The 21,106-nt window shown below is 42.1% G+C and overlaps 1 protein-coding gene across 1 annotated transcript in view; it reads right to left on the reverse strand.

Annotated features, from left to right (window-relative positions):
* NELFCD (negative elongation factor complex member C/D) overlaps positions 1–21,106 on the reverse strand; it is a 591,264-nt gene that overhangs the window by 137,314 nt on the left and 432,844 nt on the right. Inside the window, exons 12-13 of the mRNA XM_069651053.1 lie at positions 11,185–11,280; positions 6,282–6,422 (exon numbers count right to left, since the gene is read on the reverse strand). Of these exons, the coding sequence (XP_069507154.1) occupies positions 6,282–6,422; positions 11,185–11,280 (237 nt within the window). The remainder of the gene's footprint in view (positions 1–6,281; positions 6,423–11,184; positions 11,281–21,106) is intronic.

The following is a 21,106-nucleotide window of genomic DNA, read 5'->3' on the forward strand; positions in this document are numbered from 1 at the left end:
ATGGGTTGGAAAACAATCTTACTATGTATCCTCCTCCCTTCTATTTTCATTCACAAGACAGCAAATATAAGTGTATAGAATCACACTCAGAAAATTTCAAAAAGCTTTACATTTGAAAAGATTTTTGAATTTCTATTTTTACGTAATGAACATCGCATCAAAGACAAAACACATAAGCAAACACAATTTGCATGGTCAGAGCAAAACAAAAACCTGTATTCACAGGGTAATATAGTTAGACAAACATTAATGCAATTACTACTGTCGCTACTGCAAGTATACGACAGGCGTCAAACACAAAGTGAACAAATAAACTAACACAAATCAATCGTACAACTTTCTAAAGAACACAAACAATTGACATCGATACTGTGTGTATTTTTGGTACAAAAGCGTCTACACCAGGTGTTTCAGCCCTATAACGGGGGAAGGTGGGCCATTTCTTCCTAGGGCCTTCATCAGGACGAAGGGAAAACTGTGGTCAGGATGTGAAGGGAAAACTAACAGGAATGGAGAAATTTGATAAGGGGAGGCTGAAAACTTATTGGGTTTAGGCGTGACATGAATCACTAATGTCTAACTTCGAAGTAGAAAAGACATGGCTTACCTATGGGGACAGACGTCTCACCACAGGTGAAGGTGGCGTAGATAACCTGGTAAAGGAATAGACAATAGCCATTGAATACATCTGGTATTGTGCGGCTCAATAATCGAGGAAAGAGTGGAAAATAAGATCCACATGCTTGCTGGATAGATCTTACCTATTAATGGTGGCTGTGCGTCCAAGAGTCAGCGCGCTATGGCATCTACCTCTTCACATATAGTACTAAAAACAAGGAGATATATGTGTTCATTCTAAATATGAAATCTGTGTAGTGCGGTGTGCACTCAGAGAAAATAAATCAAAGGGCCGTGTTGACATGCTTACCCATTTAAGAGGGGGGTTTCTCACACACGCAACTGCTTGGCCTCGAAAAACAAAACCATCTAATGGAGTCCCGGGCGCGGATTCTAAACAAATTGGTAAAAAACGTGAAGTCACGATTCTTTTCTGACAAAAGGGTTGGCACAAGTGCTGAGCTATTTAAGACACAAGCGCTCTGTTAATTACCTGTGTCCGTGCTCCACAGTGGGGAGCAATGGGCAGCCGGATGGTGCGCGATCAAAGGTTATGCGCTATTGCCGACGGGAGAGCTCTCAGAGATATGCTCTCGCAGTGTCTGGAGGACACACGCTTGCGGCAGGGGACACCGTTGCTATGCGCCAATAGTCGTTTAGCGGGTGCCATCTTGAATCGGGACTGGTTAACTAATAGCGCCGAAAGTCCCGAATTCTCAAAACCAAACGTGCTAAAGAGGCACATATTAGTCGGAGTCATAGGGCAGTGCATGCTGTCGGGTTTAATTAAAAAAGGCGCTGTATTCATGAGCGTTGCCATGGCAACCCGAACATTGTTTACATGAGAGGGGGAGTAGCCCTCGGTACGATCAAAAAAAGGGAAAAAATACCTAGACCTAACAGTGTTGTGCGGTTCCCTGCTGGAAGAGTATAAAAAGGGGTAGGACTGAATCAAAACAATGAGGTGGTGGTATCACCTCCTGAGCCAAAGGCGATAAGTGAAATGTGTAACAACATATCCCGAAAGATAAATAAAACAGGAAAACGAGATAAATGTGTACATTTGCTTTCAACACATATTGTCATAGTGTCCCTTGTAAAATGTCATAGTCCATCACTTGCTTTGAATAAAACAGCAGCTTACAAGGTATTTGTGACTCCCCCAGTACAAAGTCATGATCTGGTTGGTATCATAGATCTGATTGGTATCATCAATAAATAAAACAGCCCCTATTTGAGTAGTAGTCATTCAGAAATGCGCTTTTTTATGGGTCGAATGGTTTTGCCAACATATAAAAGGCTGCAGGGGCACTTGATGTAGATGACTCCTTTTGAGTTGCAGTTGGTATGTGTCGTGAGTGTCCATTTCAAGTTCTTATGCTCAAAAACATTTGTTTGTAAGGTTAGAGGGCATGCCACGCATTGACCACATTTGTAGTGTCCTACTACAGCTGGTAAATTCCATAGTGTATTTTCTTTTGGTTGTACTGCTTCTACAAAAGTGTGGACAAGAGTGTCCCTCAGATTCTTGTTCTTCTTGTAAGCAAAACATGGGACTTTACTGAGTGTTGCTTCTTGTTTGACTAAATGCCAGTTCTTCTTGACCGCTTTTTGAATGACATCACTCAACGGGCTGAACGTAGTAACACAGACCAATCTGTCTAGAACTTTTTTCGGTTTTGTCTCAAGGCAGACTTCCCTTGGGGTGTATGTTGCTCTTTTCTTAGCATCTCTTATAGCTCTGCGGGGGTATCCTCTTGCAGTCAGTCTTTCATGTAGATCTTCTGAATATTTTTTGAACTTCTCTGTCTCGGTGCAATTTCTATGGAGTCTCAAAAACTGTCCATACGGTAAGTTGTATTTTAGACCGTGTGGTTGGTAGCTATCAACTATTCCGATCTGTGGGTTTTCAGAATAATTCCGTTTTTAGTAGATCTCCAGTCCTGTAGATGTGTAAATCGAGAAAATCGATCTGATGATGAAAGTGACTGAAGGTGAAAGTCCAGAAGGGCGGCTGATGTACCATTCCAGATCAGGATGACATCGTCGATATAGCGTTTTCACAGGGCTATTTACCCGAGGAATGGATTATCTGCACAGTAGATGTTGTCCTTTTCATCAAGATGCCTTATCTTAAGGACACTACTAGTAGCATCAATCTACTTAATCATGTCATCCTACAACATAACAGCCTCCTCGTGACCATGGATGTAGAGGCGTTGTATACCTCCATCCCCCAAGCTGAAGGTTTAGAAGCCATTCAAATGGTTTTAGACCAAAGAAATGACATCACCATAACTCCCACTAATTTCATTCTAGAGTGTACAAGGCTAGCAATGTCTGAAAATTATTTCCTTTTCCACAAGCAGATATATAAACAGATTCAGGGAGTAAGCACGGGGGACTCTTTTGCCCCCGACATTGCGAATCTTTACATGGCACAGTATGAAAAGGACAACATCTACTGTGCGGATAATCCATTCCTCGGGCAATAGCCCTGTGGAAACGCTATATCGGCGATGTCATCCTGATCTGGAATGGTACATCAGCCGCCCTTCTGGACTTTCACCTTTGGATTAATCAACGCAATTCATTCATCAAGTTCACCATACAGTGGGATCATCATCAGATCGATTTTCTCGATTTACACATCTACAGGACTGGAGATCTACTAAAAACAGAATTATTCCGAAAACCCACAGATTGGAACAGTTTACTCCATTTTGATAGCTACCACCCACACGGTCTAAAATACAACTTACCGTATGGACAGTTTTTGAGAATCCGGAGAAATTGCACCGAGACAGAAGTTCAAAAAACATTCAGAAGACCTACAGGAAACACTGACTGCAAGAGGATACCCGCGCAAAGCTATAACAGATGCCAAGAAAAGAGCAACATACACCCCAAGGGAAGTCTGCCTTGAGACAAAACCGAAAAAAGATCTAGACAGATTGGTCTGTGTTACTACGTTCAGCCCTTTGAGTGATGTCATTCAAAAAGCGGTCAAGAAGAACTGGCATTTAGTCAAACAAGAAGCAACACTCAGTAAAGTCCCATGTTTTGTTTACAAGAAGAACAATAATCTAAGGGACACTCTTGTCCACACCTTTGAAGAACCAGTACAACCAACAGAAAATACACTATGGAATTTACCAGCTGTAGTAGGACACTACAAATATAGTCAATGCGTGGCATGCCATCTAACCTTACAAACAAAAGACTTTGAGCATAAGAACTTGAAATGGACACTCACGACATATACCAACTGCAACTCAAAAGGAGTCACCTACATCATCAAGTGCCCCTGCGGCCTTTTATATGTTGGCAAAACCATTCGACCCATAAAAATGTGCATTTCTGAACATCGCTCTTGCATCCGAAACAATGTTCTGCACAAACCTCTAGTTGAGCACTTTGGACCCCTAAAACATAAAGATGTGGACCTCAGATGGTTCATCATCCAGAAACTTGAACCTACGATTAGAGGGGGTGACCCTAATCGAGCTCTTACAAAACTTGAGCAGAGGTGGGTGCACAGATTAGATACGGTAAAGACAAGGTTAAATATTTTTGTCAAATGGAAATCCTTTTTGTAGGATGTACCTTTTAGCTTACCTCCTAAAATACACCCATTGCAGATAACCCCCTTTTTGTGTCTGCAATGTAGACTGAAGTACACGACTATCCATGAGTTTGGGAATTACTACTACTCAAATAGGGGCGGTTTCATTTATTGATGATACTAATCAGATCTATGATACCAACCAGATCATGGCTTTGCACTGGGGGAGTCAGGAATACCTTGTAAGCTGCTGTTTTATTCAAAGCAAGTGGTAGACTATGACATTATGCATTACAAGGGGTACTATGACAATATGTATTGAAAGCAAATGTACACATTTATTGCGTTTTCCCGTTTTATTTTATCTTTCGGGATATGTTACACATTTCACTTATCGCCTTTGGCTCAGGAGGTGATACCACCACCTCATTGTTTTGATTCAGTCCTACCCCTTTTTATACTCTTCCAGCAGGGAACCACACAACACTGTTAGGTCTAGGTATTTTTTCCCTTTTTGATCGTACCGAGGGCTACTCCCCCTCTCATGTAAACAATATTTGGGTTGCCATGGCAACGCTCATGAATACAGCGCCTTTTTTAATTAAACCCGGCAGCATGCACTGCCCTATGACTCCGACTGATATGTGCCTCTTTAGCACGTTTGGTTTTGAGAATTCGGGACTTTGGGCGCTATTAGTTAACCAGTCCCGATTCAAGATGGCGCCCGCTAAACGACAATCGGCCCTTAGCAACGGCGTCCCCTGCCGCAAGCGTGTGTCCTCCAGACTCGTACAGACACTGCAGAGAGCACATCTCAGAGCTCTCCCATCGGCAATAGCGCGTAAACTTTGATCGTGCACCAGCCGGCTGCCCATTGCTCCCCACTGTGGAGCACGGACACAGGTAATTAACAGAACGCTTGTGTCTTAAATAGCTCAGCACTTGTGCCAACCCTTTTGTCAGTAAAGAATCGTGAATTCACGTTTTTTACCAATTTGTTTAGAATCCGTGCTCGGGACTCCATTAGATGGTTTTGTCTTTTGAGGCCAAGCAGTTGCTTGTGTGTGGAAACCCCCTCCCCCTCTCTGAACTGGGTAAGCATGTCAACACGGCCCTTTGATTTATTTTCTCTGAGTGCACACCGCACTACATAGATTTCGTATTTAGAATGAACACATCTCCTTGTTTTTAGTACTATATGTGAAGAGGTAGCTGCCATAGCGCGGTGACTCTTGGACGCACAGCCACCATTAATAAGTAAGATCTATCCAGCAAGCATGTGGATCTTATTTTCCACTCTTTCCTAGTATTGAGCTGCACAATACCAGATGTATTCAATGGGTATTGTCTATTCCTTTACCAGGTTATCTACGCCACCTTCACCTGTGGTGAGAAGTCTGTCCCCATAGGTAAGCCATGTCTTTACTTCGAAGTTAGACATTAGTGATTTATGTCACGCCTAAACCCAATAAGTTTTGAGCCTCCCCTTATCAAATTTCTCCATTCCTGTTACAGCTTTCCCTGAACATCCTGACCACACAGTTTTCCCTTCATCCTGATGAAGGCCCTAGGAAGAAATGGCCCACCTTGCCCCGTTATAGGGCTGAAACACCTGGTGTAGACGCTTTTGTACCAAAAACACAAACACTGTCAATGTCAATTGTTTGTGTTCTTTAGAAAGTTGTACGATTGATTTGTTTTAGTTTATTTGTTCACTTTGTGTTTGACGCCTGTCATATACTTGCAGTAGCGACAGTAGTAGTTGCATTAATGTTTGTCTAACTATATTACCCTGTGAATACAGGTTTCTGTTTTGCTCTGACCATGCAAATTGGGTTTGCTTATGTGTTTTGTCTTTGATGCGATGTTCATTACGTAAAAATAGAAACTCAAAAATCTTTTCAAATATAAAACTTTTTGAAATTCTCTGAGTGTGATTCTATACACTTATATTTGCTGTCTTTGGAATGAAAATAGAAGGGAGGAGGAAACATAGTAAGATTATTTACCAACCCATTCATTTTTGAACATGTAAGGATGCATTTGTTAACAAGCTGAATTTCTTACAACAAAAAATTCAGAAAAAAGTGCTCTGTACCTCAGTGACAAAGTATCGGATTAGAGATATGTCCGTATCCAGCTTCTCCAGGCACCTCCGGATGTAGGTGACGACAGGCAAAACATACCCGCGACTGAGCAGGTGGACCATCCTGTCAAGTAAAGTCTTCTTCAATTCAAGCTGAATAAAACAAAGGCAGTGTGGTTTGGTTAATTTGACAAACATTTTGACGAGTTCTAATTATTTAAGTGATACACATGTCATTTTGTTGCAGGAGATCATGTCCAAGTCACATTACGACTTGGAGGGATTCTATACATACACCAAGTGGAGGAATGGGCGTAGCAATTGATTTAAGTTTAGTAACTATTAATTTAAGTTTAGTAACTAACTCGCAGAGTATCGACTCCCTACATGAGGCCTATTGGCAGTTGAGTTGTCTTTTGGGAAACCTAAGCGGAAAGTACTTATAGTCAACTTGTATTGAAATCCCTTCAGGCCAACTTTGGATTTGATTCAATCAGCAATTACAATTTTACTGGAAGATTGCCTGGAACACGCCACGCTATAGTTCGAGGGGGCCACTTAATTCAAACTGTATGGCAGTTGACGAGTTCAATGAATCACGAATGGCTCTTACTATGAATAACCCACAGAACTTGTCTAGGGGGGTAGCCTGGGAAGACTCCTTGACAGGCTGAGACCTGTCCCTTGTGTCTATGCATGTTGGTAATGATCTACTGACCACTTTCACATGGCACAGAGGGAAGGCCAGGCGTGTCTAGACCATATGTATGTTTCTACCGAACTGCAAAACTTGCCAGTCCTGTTTCCTTTCATAATCCTCATCTTGGTGATCATATTATTTTGTCCCTCACTGTCCAAGTATAACCCCAACTGCGTGAAAATCGACTGGTTATACCAATGTTATCTTCCGACCGGAATGGTTTAACTGTGAAATGGAACAATCAGAATTGTTCCTTATTCACAGATTTCCTTATGAAGGAAGTAAAACACGTATTGGTTGTCGAGGAAGCACTCTCTCTATTGTCGGCTGACAGATTTGCCATGACAATTTCTTCATGTGTAAATCTAATGACTTCCAAGGGCAGACCATTACAAGACAAGCCCTTCATACACATACGATCTAAGAATTGTGGAATCTAAAAAACTAAAATGATCTAAACTGAGGGCTATGACTTTTCTTAACCTTTGCAATGATCACTTGAAGGCTATGAAATCAATTAATCAGTCACACAGAAACTATGCCAAGTCACTCAATGGCGGAAATATCCATCATTAAAGATAATCAGACTGTCTTAAAACAGCCAGTTCCTGGGCTACAATCAATAAAAAAGTGGGAGGTAGAAGTATTTGTTCTGACCGTTCAATATTAGAACAGGTTTGGGTTGACTATTACAAACAGGATTATTATATGCTTACTGCTTTTGTAATTGATGGGCTAGAAACTAAGTATGGAGCCCCTTACAACAGGTCATTGGACAGTAGATGACATTCAGTGGGCAATTGCCAATGCTTTGGCCTTGCAAGCTCCTGGACCTGATGGTCTGGTTCCCATAGTTATTAAAAGTGCTCCAGACATATGGTCTTCGCCTTTAAAAGCACTTTTTGATTCCATCTTTAAAACCCACACTATCCCATCAAAATGGAGAGTCCAGAATAATTCCAATTTTAAAAAAGGCAATTCATCCAATCCTGATAATTATAGTCCTATAGCCTTGTTGGAAGCGGCCTGTAAAATCCTGGTCTTATTGTTGAGATATCTTAATGCCAGACCCTATGGACTGGTTGTAAGATCTGAACATCAGGCAGGCTTAAGACCACTAATGGGGACTGCTCTGAATGCCGGGGTGATGGCTCATTTACAGGCATCTGTTAAGAGGCACTGTGGGGACTATTTACATGGCTTCAGTTGGCATGGGCAGTGCTTTTGACCGAGTAATAAGATCATATTTGTGGTCAAAACTACTGGCTTACAAGGTTGATTTGAAACTGGTCCAGTTAATGGCTTTGTTACATACCAAAATGAGTGTGAAGGTTAGACTTACTAGGGAGGGTTATCTGTCCAGGTCCATTGAAACATCAGTTGGACTTCAACAAGGTTGTGTACTAGTTTAACGCATATATCAGTGACATTGATCAACTCTGGAACAGTTAAATTGGGACATCTTAAACTGCATTGGATTGCCTTCGCTGAAGATATGGTCTTATTTTTTTTTATAAGACAGCACTGGGGCTCCAGAGGAAACTGACCTTGTTCTTCCAATATGCCACTACTAATAAATAACCTGGTGGTAAGTTGACAAAAATAAAACATTTTAATCTTCACCTCCAAAGCTAAACCTAAGACCATGCATTGGTCTATCGGTGGCTGCAGTCTGGATAGAGTGCTTTCACTAAGCTATCTAGAGTACAAACTTTCCAACAGCAGTTCACAAGAGGTCTGTAAAACTTCTTTGAAGGACAAGATGCGGCTTTGCTTTCCCAATTAAAATGGATGCATCATCAGCTCTGTATGTTTTCAATTACACCAATGCTGAGATACTATTTGGCAAAAATGTAACCAGTTTTGCTCTATGGCCTTGAGATAAGCAATGTTGACTTGGCCCGTTACCTGGTTTCTATTCAGGGCCAGATACGGAAGGAAACTTTGTGTCTTGCCATGTCTTTGCCCAATGCAATTGTGAGACATGAGTTAGAACTCATTTCTCTTCGAACTAGACACCAGTGGGGACAGTTAACGACCTATGCCGAAAAATGATCTCACCTCCACGTCATTTCTTGTATGAGGATTTGAAGGTTATGGTTGAGGGTGGTTCTGTTGATTCTATCACTATTTTCAAAGGCAAGGTGATGAACATCTTAGAAAATGTTTGTTCGTCAGAGGAAGAGCTCATTGATCAACCACTCTCTACTAAAACCAAGCTATTTAGATTTGATTGGGCTTGTACCTGTGAAAAAGTAAAATCATACATTGGGTACAAGGAGTACACCAGATTCATTAGGAAAAGAGGCGATACACCAAGATACCTACGTATATTTCCTGAATCAGCTACCCACACTGGACCGAGTGAGCTGTTGGAAACCAAGCAGGGCTGACTTGACCGATTGTCGCATTTGCAAACATGCTAGTAGCATCGAAACTTTGAAACACTTGGTCACAGTGTGTTTGAGTTTGATTGAACTAAGGGAGCGTCATTTTGAAGGGAAGATTTCTCTGGGTGCTGATTGTCTTGATGAGTTTTTTTGGACTTGACTAATGTGGGGTGAGGGTGTTTCGCTGCTAATAGCCTTGCACCATTTTCTCTTGGAGACTTTTGTGCTACTTAGTAATGAATGAATTTCTTTTTTCTTATTTTCTTCTCTTAAGATGTTACTTTATTATTTCCTTTTTCTATTCTTTTTTCTTTGGCGTGCAATTATATGTTTTATCATCTTGTAATTGACATGTTTTTGTGTAATATTGTAAAGGTTTTGATAAACTAAACAATAAAATAAATAAAAAGTAAGATGCTAACAGGCATTTTCATTTTGCGAAAGACCAAGAGCGTGCCCCTGGTTGCATGATCAGTAAGAATAAAAGGCTACCCTCAACCCTCGAGTTTTTTAAAGCTTTGCATTAATGTAAACTCTGCTGTATTTCAAGTGGACCCCCAAAACATTCACCCCAAGCAACAAATCTATTGATTAATGCATCAATTTGACCCTATCAATCTAAAGGTCAGAACTATCCAAACTATAAAAAAACGTTTTGTATTGCCACATGCTAGCATGCTCTATACACAATATACCACCAATTGTTGGCACGTCTTGACTTTTTTTCACTCAGGTTCTCCTAGCGGCAATAGTAATGGCTACCTGACAAAAGGCGCTAGTGTCGCACTGAAAATACTGGGAAGGAAGGCAGGCCGACATCCGTGATTACCTGTGAGCTCTGAAAATCACAACTTCAAAAAGAAAAGCAGCCAACAGAATGCGCTGTAAAATTATATTAGAACCAACGAGAAAGAATAATTCTTTTAAATTAAGGGGTAGTCTGTTCATTGGTAGGCTAGCGTTCTGAGCATTGGAGCTTTAATACAAAACTCATCCACAACGGTCCTCCTACACTGACAGCACAAGGTGAGTAAACTGCATAAGCAGTTCCATTAAGGGTCTTGTTTAGAGTTATACATGAAACGGCAGAAATCGCAGGCACCGAGTTATTGCTTTTTGCCTACATTTCTTGATATCGAAATGTACTGTTACAGTAATAAAGGATTCTCATTATTTAAAGCATTCTGCCTCAAATCTAAGTAAGGTCATCCTTTTCAAGCCACTCCCATTAAACTATTTTGGCGTCAGCCTAATCAGGTTTTCAGCTGGCATACAGAGGAGATTCACAGGGTCAGCTTGCACATAACAGTGCATACATCTAAAGAGATGGTTGGATCTTGTGGAAGCAACATATCACACACTGTACTCTGTGTAATACAATACAAGAACCAGGATCTCGGCGGCTTCAGAGGTGAGAAAGGATTAAGGTGCAAGGAAAAACACAAAAAGGTGGGACTCTAATGGGGGGGGGGGGGAGCAAGAAGCTCTCCTTCAATAAACCCTTTGACAACCCATATCAAAGCAAAGGAAAAGACACATGAAATGTCCCATTATGAGGCCCCAATACTGCACAGGCAATGGGGTTACACACATGCACCAATGAGGCTCCCTTGGTGACCACTCTTCTTGGTCACACAATCTACTAATCAGTAAAGGATGTCACATTCCCAGTAATCTTCCGGCATGATGCACCTTTGCTATGCAGACACACTTTACTAAAGATTAATGGTCAAGATCCTGGAAGAGCACCAACTGAATAATAGATCTCTCGCTCATGGGCACAGTGTCATATTCTTTTATTGCATCTAGGAAATGTGAAAATTACCTGTTCCATGACATCAAGTTGAGAGTGCTCCGTCTCAAAGAGCTTGACAAGGAGCTGCAGGACTTGGGGGTGCAGAAGAGGGTGACAGGTGCTGATCTGTAGAAAGAATACAGGGAAGATGGTCAATGCTTTGCTCTTCTACTTTATACATAAATCACAGTATGAATGCGGTCTCTTCCCCGACACTCATCATTAACATGCAGCACAGTAAGGCAGCACAAAGGATCTTTCTGGGTGTCTGTAAGGGAAAAGCTACCTCCAAATCAACATAGCTAACTGAGGGTTCCATGTTCATTCTTCACCGGTTTCTTTCCGCAGCATTTTTTGCCGGAACTTTTTTGCACCAAAAAAATAATCGAATCATAAAAATGTTTTATTGGGGTTCAATCCAATCCACCCTCCACTATTGTTTATGCCCTATACACCAACCCACCCTACCCCTTCCTTATATGGCCCCCCACATTTTTCGATTCTTTTTTAGCAAAAATTCGGCAACATTGCTGCAAAAAAAGAAAACGGGCGATGATTGAACGTCGTACCCAAACGGAGATATGGATCTATGTAATCACTGCGCCCACGAAAATGCTGAATCGGACATTTCAGAATTAAAAAATGGCGGCACGCAGTGTACACATAGTGCAAAGTTAGCGTGTCGGGATGTTTTAATCTTGTCTTCATGCCGGAGGATGTACCAAAGGTGCCGCCTGCGAGACATCTGCCACCTCCCTCCATGCTTTACCGGGAAAGCACTGTTGGCTTCCTTTGCTTTTTTTGGACCGTTACATCCCCACTCACTCACCTCTTTCCACCCGGCTCCTCCAGACTGTGTCCTTACTGTATTGGAATCTTTATTAACAACCCTTTAACTCCCAAACCCGTTTGCGGTAAGGATGCAGGGGACTGCCCTGCAACCCCCAGACCTGCCTCGCGCAGGATCGTGGCTACAACATTTTCGTTACTGCAATTTTCACAGTAAATTAAAGTGCGCAATAATTGAGCCTGTGAGTGAACTGGCCGACGACCAGAGTGGGGTCTAATCTGCCTTATCTATCTGATAGTTATTGTAATAGGTAACATTTTCCTTCTCACTGAGGGACCCGAAATGTATAGTAGCAGATTTTTCATAATATCGCTCATAGCCCTTGTGCCAGTTCTCCAAAATCAATACGGCCATGTACCATGACTTGACAGCAATACATTCAGTAGAAGACAAGCACAACGCTGGATCAGTCCTGTGTCACAAATTTGCAAAGCTCCCAAAATAATGTTATCTTCAGTACCAACTCCTTAGATTGCTCTTTCTGCTCTGTGGCAACTCCGGCACTCGGAGGTTCTCTTTCACTTAAAACATTCAACTCAGCGTTACATGGCTGTATTAGTGGAGTGAGAAGAATACATTTCTTCCCTCCACAAATTATAGGGTATTCCTAAATTGGACAACCGTTTTCTGGGAAAAGTCCCAATATATCCACTGTCTGAAAACTTAAGGAGCCCCTACACAACGGCTTATTGATCAGGAGAAAAGGGGAGCAGGTGCAAGGGCATCGGTCAAGGTTTTCCTACCTTTATACTGATGCATTTCCAATTTCCTTTGACTAACTAATAAAGAACTATCATGCTTATGTATTAGGAAAGATTCACATTTATTTGAAGTTTTCCCTCGAGTTGTGTAACCCCCAAACGTTTTGCTACTGTTAAACACCATAGCCTGGCTTTGCCAGTGGAGCACAGCCTTCAGCTGCGCTCCACTGGGCTTTTCACCCACATTATTATGGGTAAACTTTTCTGTAACATGTTACAAGTGTACTTTACAGTACAGTTCACATGGGTCTTCCTGCCATTTCCAAAGTCCCTAGACACCCTCGAAGGATTTTTAGGAAAAAGTGCAGATGCGCATCGGACAGTGCTGGTGGCAGCTTATATTTTAATGTATTTTTAACCCTTTCTTGCCATGCAAACCGCACTTACCGCGGTTGGCACAGAAAGGTGGCCTGGATCCAAAATGGCCATGCCACGAGGTTATTTGTCCTGTCCTTTGGCCATCTTGCCCCTTCACCTTCCCCAGGTCAATCGGACCCGGGTCAGTCCTTATTTGGGCATGCATTCTCAAGCGAAACGCAAAGCTTTTGCGGGTTTCTGCATGCCTTGTGTGCGTGCCCCCAGGATGTGGGCTGGACTGTCTAGTTGCAATCCACATCCTGGGTGCCAGAGAGTCTGGTGTGCTGTGAATGACTGGGACCACCGTGGTCCGTGAATGGTCTACGTCTGGTCTACCTGTATGTGAGCAGATCTCCCATTGGGTCCTCTTCGTTTTGGCACGAAGGAGATTCTGGATAAGAGGGCTCCACACACCCATACTAGGTCGATCTTGACTTCTCACTGAACCTAGGATAGGATCCAAGCATCCTGAAACTAAGAAGCCGAGTCGAGGAACCGCTGGTGACCCACTGGAAGGTTTGTAACCCTGAGCCCGCTGGACCCCTCTGCATCTTATCGAAATAGAAGAGCTGCGAAGACGCTTCGACCCATTAGAATAGAGGGACCAACTATTCTCAGCACCTTCATCAAACCCTGCAAGTAAGCCTTCTTGGAAGTGTCCCTGGGCCACCTAGTGGGCTGACCAGCTTGTGCAGGACATTTGCTCTGACACTGCCGCCGTTTGGAGGAGACCATTGAAACTAGGTACATAGCAAGCTCTGTGTTCACGGCACACTCATTCCGAATTTCGCACACTTGGCATTCCCAGGTCTGGAGTAAAGCGAGCAACCGAACCGGTGTACACGCGCGGTTACTGTGTCGCCGAGCCGTGTGACAAACTTTGCAGGTGCCTTGCTGCTGTGCCCTGAAGCCTGCTACAGTGAAACTGGCCTGATCCATCTACCAGGAACGGAGAAATCGCCACGGTCCCATTTGGGAATCAATGCTGTAACTTCGCAGCTGATAGCCGCAGAGCCGCACAATTGCCTCATTTTAACCAGCAACCGAAGTGGACTCGACTGCCGAAGTTTGATCCTTAGTGCGCCGAAGGAACGGGGCCGGCGAATACTAGCAACCCTTACCGGTGGTCCCTAGCGCATCCACCCACTTGTACGCACAAGTGTCCCCTGAGGGCCACTCTCCTTTTCACAGATAGCCTGAGCTATCGAACCATTCCCAACTCCTGGACGCTGTTCTGCCCTTTTGGGGAGACCCTCCACGAATAGTGGGAACTATTCTGCATCACCTCACCCACCTTCCTGAGCTACTACGGACCCTACAAGAGACCACGTTTTTGCCCTTCTGCACTACCACGTGCGCCAGCATTGCAAGTACATTTGAGCAATAGGCTCCATTGGACTGCCTTTCAGTTAGGATTTGATTACTGCAGAATTGCCTAAATACTATTTAAACTGCTTGCTCCCTTTCCTTTTTAGGTTGTGGACCCATTTCGTGCATTAACCCTTTAGGCCACCTGGTCTTGTATACATGTATTGTAATAGGATTCTGTTGGTTTAAAAGTATTACTGTTGATAATTACTGTGCGTTGAAACTCAAAAGGCCTTGAATACATTTATTTGTATTTTTAATATATATACACCTGACTGGGAGTGAATTGTAGTGTCCTTTACTCTGTGTGCTCATTGAGGTCTTTCAGTCACCCTCACCCCTTCCGAGAACTAGTCTTGACCGCCGCAAATAAAGGACTAATGTGTCTGTGTTAAAATGTAATTAAAATAATAATGGAGTCAGACTGGTGCACCCTATAGCCAATGCTACCTTGATTAGACCTGCTTGTCCAGAAGGTTACCCTGTTCCAATAAACTAGGCTGGCCTTCTGAACCTCTGCCCACACAGCCAGATTTCAGAAATCCATTTTAACATTATGCATTCAGTGAGCTTTCTATTCTTATAAAATCATGGGAGCTGAATGCATGGGAGCTGCGGTTACCTTTCAAGCATCAAAATAACTTCATGGCTATATACGGTCCGACCCTTCCTTAGATTCCAAGTTGGAGGGCACAGAGTAGCCATAACCAAATCTGGCCGAAGGTATGAATGGGTAAATGGGATTTGCTGCTGAATCACTAGCTTGAATATTTGCCTGGGAAGAAATCCGGGAAGTTTGAAAGTGGCCAACAGCCCAATTGGGTGGCTGTCAGACATTTGAATGGTGCGATGTACCCGCTTCGAAATTTGAGGTGCATTCAGCTCCCATGATTTTATAAGAATAAAAGTACCTGACTCAAATATTTGTCAATCGTTGGGACTCATCCTGAAGCAGTCGAATACGTCTGGCACCTTAGAGGTTTGTGATAATTGACTCTTGGCAAGTAAGAATTGGTGTGCTGTGTGTATGTGTAGAGTTGAGGTGGTGAGTGAATTTATGGCGGGCTGTAACTTTAAATGTTTACCCCTGATCCCAGGAAACACAAAGTACTGCTGGGTTCTGCACATATCAGCATCTTCACAACAGGCAACCACACTGGTGCTTCCCTTTCCTTGACTCAACGAGAACAGCTGGGTTACTTACTACCAATGAATAGCACCTCTTGGACTCTACGCAAATAACCTTGTTTCTGTAACTCTAGATCTACTATAGAACGCCCCGTTTAAGAAAAGCAACTTAAGATCATTGAGACATTGCCTGCACCACTTGAGCCAACACATTTCAGCTGTCCAAGAATTCTTACACATACTGCGAGCTACATGGTGCAAAAAACGATTCTTGAAATGCAAGATTTTAGATTAGATGATATTTTGATTTAAAAAAATATACTGTCAACAACAAGGTACAGCCATGACAGCTACATTTGCTTCTACTTATGCAAACGTTATTGGAAACCTTGAAGTACAAGTGTATAAATATCAGCTAGAATACAAGCGCAACCCACTAGTCTTTTGGTGACGCTTTATAGACTACAATTTGATTTCACCATCTTCCTCAATAATAAAAATCTCACATGCACCAGAGAAGGCGACACATACCAAATACACTTCTTGGATTTACAGAGCTCCATTGAACACTGTGTCCTAAACATGCCAATTTACTGAAAATCAACAGGCAGCAATAATTATTTACATGTTTAAAATCCCAGCATACAGCCTCAGGAATGACATTCCCTTTAAGCTAAAGGAACCATGTTTCATTTCAAAATGCAGCCTTTGATAAGTATTACAAACTTAGACCGAAGCAAAAGTGGTATATTGATAGTATGATTTCACAATTAAAAACTCTTTCAAGAACATTTCCACACAATTAATAATAAGCATTCACAGTAACCATTTGCAGCACATTGGAAACCGCAATGTGCTGGTTTAAACCTAGATATATTCAGATGCAGGGGAGTAGAGCATACTAGACTCCCGACAGGGGTGAAAAAACACTAGGACTACGGCAAAAAGAAGCCAAATGAATATGTACTGCGAGAGACAGAATTGGGAATTAATCAGAATACAAAGTTGGAAGTATTTCATAATTTAACTAATCTTGTTGCAATATAATTGCCTCCATATCATTGTACATTTTTGTACAATTTTGTTTTACTTTACAAAAAAAGTCTCACATATTGGGGCATGAAAAACTGCTCCTTGATCAAGTTGATGCAACATTAAAGAAAACATTTTCTACAAGAGTTCATAAAATACACTATTTCCATTTAACACACTATATTGATTAATGCAACTTCTACCAAATTTGTATTTTTCAACTATATTTTCTAGACGACTTAGTAATTTACCCATTGGACATCGCATATACTTTGTTTACATTCTTAATTCAACACTTGAGTAGTTCTGCAGAGACAGTCCGTGATCTGCCCCCTCCAATTTCCTTTTGTTACCATTTTTGTCCTCTAATTGCTTATTTACAGCTGAGATGACATATTACTTTGGTCCGTAACCTATGCAAGATTGATAACAGTGAACAAACCCCTATACAATAAACTCTTTTAGGCAGCACACATTTCATTCCTGTGGTCATGGGGTTGTGCAGGGTATGTCAAATAGAAAGTCAGTAGGATAATAGTAGTATTATCCTACTGACTTTATTAAGTTGATAACTATCAGCTAATCTTAACTCAGACCTTTCTCTTTTCAATGTGGCAACTAGCAAAGCACAACTAGCAGACTGTTTTATACCTCTTGGGGTAATAGTCAGTCTAGCGCTTTTCAATTGAATGGTTCCCATCCAAAATGACTTACAAAGAGTACACAGACTGGAGAAGGGGACCATCTAAAGCTATGGATAGAGCTAGCAGTTGATCTCCCCTTATATTAGAAAGTGGCATCATTAAGAAATATTTTCCTTTATGGATAGAAACCTAAGCAAAATTGGGAGCAATAACGCTGGCAATAAGGTTTGTTTCTTTCCAGATAGCGTTCTTTTTCTGACCATTGCAACTGGTAAGAACCTGCTGATAATTAGTCATCCAAGTTCCTCAATCAAAACATTCTTTTTGTTCTTCAGACAATATATGTATTACAAAGTATTTATGGATTAACTTCTATTTATGAAATATAGTTGCATTTCAGGTCTTTGATTAATTTTATGGAGAAATATGCCTGATCTAATATTTCCCACTAAAACAACCCAACCTCAAAATCTGGGACACGAAACAGGCTGTTTCTAAATGGAATATTCATTCCAAAAAAAAAAATAAGTCAAGAAATGAATGGTGGTCCACTAACATTCAATGCTTAGGAAGTTACCCATAATATTCCACATAAATACAGACATTGCGTCAACATGCCTGCAGTTTTATTTCCAAGCCGCATATATTTTTCAGAGGTTTTTTTAATCGGTTTAGATTCACCTGCTTTGCACAGGCCGCAGTTGGTGCTTGATACAGCGTGTCAGATCTTGTTTTTTTTCTCTTTCGAATTTGAAAAGAGGCGCAGACAGACGTTCCGGTCATACTCTCCCTACTTGCTCCACGTGAACATGTACCCATGATCCCTCAGGTTGTCTTTTTCTGTCATTAGGCTGAAGGTTTACATGTGGAGTTAGGATTATTCTATAATTTTGTTGTGTTTGACAACAAAAGCTTTAGAACAGACTGTGGGAGTGAGACAGACCCGAACGAATCTGCAACTTCCGTCGAGGTCTACACACTGAGACAATCACAAATAGAACAAGTGACTGATGAGCTACAATCGAGGACTCTACGCAGAACGGCTGACAGTAGGGAAGAGTGGGGATGATCGTAGCACGTTAACGCAGGCAGTGTGTAGAATGCATCAATATCCCTTGGTTTCCAAATATAACTCCCTAGTTTCCCCTCTGCGTCCATGGAAAACATACCCTTTACATTCTGCCCAGTCTGCAATATCAAATTTCACTGGAAAGACATGCACTGAGTGTGCAACAGTTGTCTCCCACAAGACGATAGGGTGGAAAGATGTAAAGGTTGCCAGCTTTTTAAACCAAAAACATTGAAGGAACACAGATCAAAATGATGGGCTGCTTATGCCGTGCAGAAATAATACTCACAGGACAAGTAACCTGCTAAGGTTGAGGGTCCAGAGGTAGAAAAAAAACAGCTTCAATGTTGTGAATGAAACAGAGGGGTTTGTGATGGAGGAAGCATTAGCATATGGCATCCACAAGGCTGCCCATATAAAAACAAAGCCAACATCGAAGTCAAATGAGCCACGCAAAGTTTGGTACGGAAGCCTCTATGCAGGCTGTGAAGTTGAAGGTGGAATATAGTCATTCAAGTTCAAGCGTAGCCCATACGGAGTCTACACTGGAACATAAGTTGGTTGATGTTCATTTGAAGTAAAGGTCAGAACACTCTGCTTAGCAGACTAAACGTTCAGGCACACAAAACAAGGCTCATCGACTTTGGGTAAGCCAACACACAAAAGTCAGGGGGAGTATTCTCTTTTTCAGCTATGCAAAAAAGGGGATTACTGAACTCTCAAAACCAGATAAAAATATCAAATGAGGTGGAACAGACCACATTAAAACAATTTTACAAAATGTGGACCAAAGGACAACCTCAGACTACCATGGCCAAGAGGTCTTCCTTTATGGAATTCATGGAGCCTTATCCCTTAAAAAGAAAGCATGTTTACACTGAGGTAGTGTCCCTACTAAAACATTGCAAGACAGAGCTTGGGCAACTGGGTTAAAAGGATGTTTTTTCAGAAGTGGAGACTATTTTAGATAACAATCAAGGCATTGTCCAGAGGGATATCTTTACCCTCCCCTAATGTGGAGCCTCCACTAACCTCATCTTCTACTGATGACCAGTGCCTTTTGTGACGAATCGCAGGATTTAGTCATTTCTCACCTGGGGTAGCCTTTCCCTGTGACGCTATGGAAGTGAGGCCGCTACGCAATATCCTCCCCCTAGGCATAGAGGCAAGCAGGATCCCACCGGTAGAGACTCCTCCCCCCTTTTTTGGGGACAAGGACTCTTGTTTCAAAGAGGAACTCCCCAAGTACTCACCAACAACTTCTATCCAAAGAAGACAGGAAGAACAAATGAATGTTTGTTACTGCAGCGTAGAAACCTTAAATCCCTGTGAGAAGGAAAATGAATACAATACTGAGAAGAATATTGTCAGAGTACTCAGACACCAGAGAAAAGGGACTTTTACACTTGCTATGCAAGGCCCAGCTACGTGTCATAAATGGAGGATGAGAAATCCTGTCAGAGAAGCCCGGGGGGTTCGAATCAGCCGTGAAAGCAGTGCTGAACTGGACCAGGACATGTAGCTTCCAAGCGTGCAAGCAAGCGGTCGAGTGAAGGCGACACGAGAGAATACTGAAGTGGTGTGCCAGCTGTGTGTTTATGTGTTACTGTGAAGAGGTTCTGCCTTTGTGGAGCTCCGTATTCCTGCAGTGGGGCTTGGCTGATCTTTCAACTTGACCAGTCCTACTTCTATTGCTACAATCTGCTATCAAGAAATCCTAAACATACCGCGCAGGCGCGGAGCGCAGCGTGCCAGCTGTGTGTTTATGTGTTTGTGTTTTAGTGGACTAGTGGAGCAGTCTGTAGACTGCATATAAAGAATTGATTGCGCACCACTCCGGAACGGTAAGGCTTCTACATCAATAGCCCTACGTGTCTTTCTCATGAGATACTATATCAAAAATGTTCCTCGTGCCTGCTCCCGATGTGAACAACGACTTATATAGCTTTAATCTACGCTGTTTGAAGTGGAGGTCCCAGAGAAAGGGCCTCCAGTTAGTACTGTAGTACCCTATTGGAAATCTGGGTGTGCACCTTGATTAATGAATGCCTTTAAATAACTTTAAAACGTGCGCATTTACACCAGAATTGTGTCTCAATTGAAATCATTGTGCGCGACTCTAGGACATTGTTTGTGTGACTTTGGATACTCGCTCAACCTCCCTGGAGTCAGTTCGTGCTACGCTTCGATAAAGGATTTGGCTTGCCATGTGACTTCATTCGATTTATGAGTAGTAAAGCGGCATATTCATTGTTGTGGAAGCTTAACGCATGCTACGATTTAATGCGCCAAAGTCATTGAAGCCATCGCAAGATCTCTGATTACAGAGATATCCATTTACGTGACATTCTTACGCCTGCTCAAAACTTGGGGGTGACTGCGGGTCTCTGTGTCTTTGAGCCCCTGATTTGGCACTGTGTGACAATAAGCCCTATGTATAGGAACCAATTATTTTGTTCAACTGTATGGTTCTTGGTGTGTGAAGGTGACCGTGTGGCGTAATAGCCTGGGAGCCTTCTGAAACACTCAATATTGTCTGAATTTGGACCAATAATATTCTTACATCGGAAAAGTATTATTTGAATAAGGGTGACTGTGGGCCTCTGTGCCTTTGAACCCTGACCTCCCTTGTGCTAATTTATGAGAGCTATGTTCTAGTGACGTTTACATATTGAAACAATTTGGATGAGTTGGTTCATCTCTTTATTTATTGTTGCCCTCTTACATTGTTTAAACTATAATT

The sequence above is a fragment of the Ambystoma mexicanum genome, chromosome 3p (genome assembly GCF_040938575.1).
Source record: "Ambystoma mexicanum isolate Mex_15411 chromosome 3p, UKY_AmexF1_1, whole genome shotgun sequence".
In the NCBI taxonomy this organism is placed as follows: Eukaryota; Metazoa; Chordata; class Amphibia; order Caudata; family Ambystomatidae; genus Ambystoma; species Ambystoma mexicanum.